At 57.2% G+C, this 1,396-nt stretch overlaps 1 protein-coding gene across 1 annotated transcript in view; it reads right to left on the bottom strand.

The window, feature by feature from the left end:
• Nucleotides 1-1,220, bottom strand: part of DECR2 (2,4-dienoyl CoA reductase 2, peroxisomal) — a gene marked incomplete at its 5' end in the record, with an annotated part of 4,049 nt that extends 2,829 nt beyond the window's left edge. Inside the window, one exon of the mRNA XM_010295924.1 lies at nucleotides 1,143-1,220. Coding sequence (XP_010294226.1) covers nucleotides 1,143-1,220 — 78 coding nt within the window. The remainder of the gene's footprint in view (nucleotides 1-1,142) is intronic.
• Between the last annotated feature and the right edge of the window lie 176 nt (nucleotides 1,221-1,396).

The following is a 1,396-nucleotide window of genomic DNA, read 5'->3' on the forward strand; positions in this document are numbered from 1 at the left end:
CGCGAGGAAGGGCGGCCCAGCTCTGCGCCTCAGCATCCGCCACAACCCACCCCCGAGGTGCTCACTAAGAACATGACTCCCCACAGCAAATTAAGCACAGGGGATGCGCAAACTCAGCGGTGACCCCGCACAACACCCAGTGACGCTCCACGCTCCTGCTTGGGCTCGTTGGGCCCTTCTGGGAGAAGCTTTTGAGCCCCAGCTAGCACACACGTACACCGAGCGTCAAGAGCCTGGGCAAGCAGTCCCTGCGTACTCAGAAGGCTCCAGTTCCTGAGGATTAAAAAGCTGCTGAGCTTTGCAGCTTGTTTTCTGGCATGTGAGCCCGGGGTTATGCGAAATGACAACACTAACCACCTCCGGGAGGCAGCTGGGTCATGCCAGCTTACTCGCCAGCATTGATTTTGATGTTTGTTCTATTTCAGTGAAGTCTACACACAGCTACCGCAAAGCCCTCTCACGGCCGCTTCCAGCCTGAGACGGCAGCACGAGCCACGGTGAGGAACGGAAACCATGACCAGGCAAACTCCAGCTCCAAGTCTGACACGCGGGGGTGGGTGTTTGTTCTGCCCAGCCACTCACAGGGTAGCTAGACTAAAACAGCTTCTTCACCACTGCTTTCCAGACCTACATCTTCCCCTCTGTCTCAAAACACCAGATAACTGAGATTTTGGGGCTCGGCATACCCACCTCAACCCACCTAACCCTTGGACAAGGGGGTCTTGCCCTACTTGAAGCTGAGATTTAAGTTTGACCTTGGGCTCTGCCATTTCCCTGTTGACAAACCTTCCCTGCAGCTTGTTTCTTTCTGTCTCATCAACAAAAAAGCAACGTGATACCTGGAACAGACCCCCCTAAAGCTGGAGGGGGAAGGTAGCAAGTTCCACCGTTAACTAAGCTCTACTGTGAGGTGCAGTGGGTGCAGCCCACCCTAAACCCACACCCATCACCACTGCCTGCTGGTGCTGAAGCACTTTCAGCCAGGAGAAGACAGGGCAGCACTGGTAAGCCATTTCTCCTGTTGTACTACTCCCAGGGCTCCCAGCTCCACCCAGAGGAGAGGGCAGAAGGATTTCCTGGTGTTCACTGCTCTCCCTTCTGCCTGCCTGTCCTGCCGGAGCCCCCAGACTCACCTCCGACACTCGCTGACTCCCCCCCGACACTCGCTGCAGGTTCCGGCTTGCAATGACTGTCCGCCAGCCATGCCTGCAAAGAAGGGGCTAGTGAGAAGGACCACACAGTGCTGGCTCCTCACAGTCAGCTTGGACCTCCGGGGATTACCTGGAGTTCGGCCGGTGTGCGGCGGGAGGTGGCACAACGCCCTTGGAGGCACTGCTGCTCCTCCAGGCCCACAGGATTCAACGAGGGGGAGAGTGCCAGCGCACAAGAGACCCAT

This window comes from Phaethon lepturus, unplaced genomic scaffold, assembly GCF_000687285.1.
Source record: "Phaethon lepturus isolate BGI_N335 unplaced genomic scaffold, ASM68728v1 scaffold25011, whole genome shotgun sequence".
Taxonomy (NCBI): Eukaryota; Metazoa; Chordata; class Aves; order Phaethontiformes; family Phaethontidae; genus Phaethon; species Phaethon lepturus.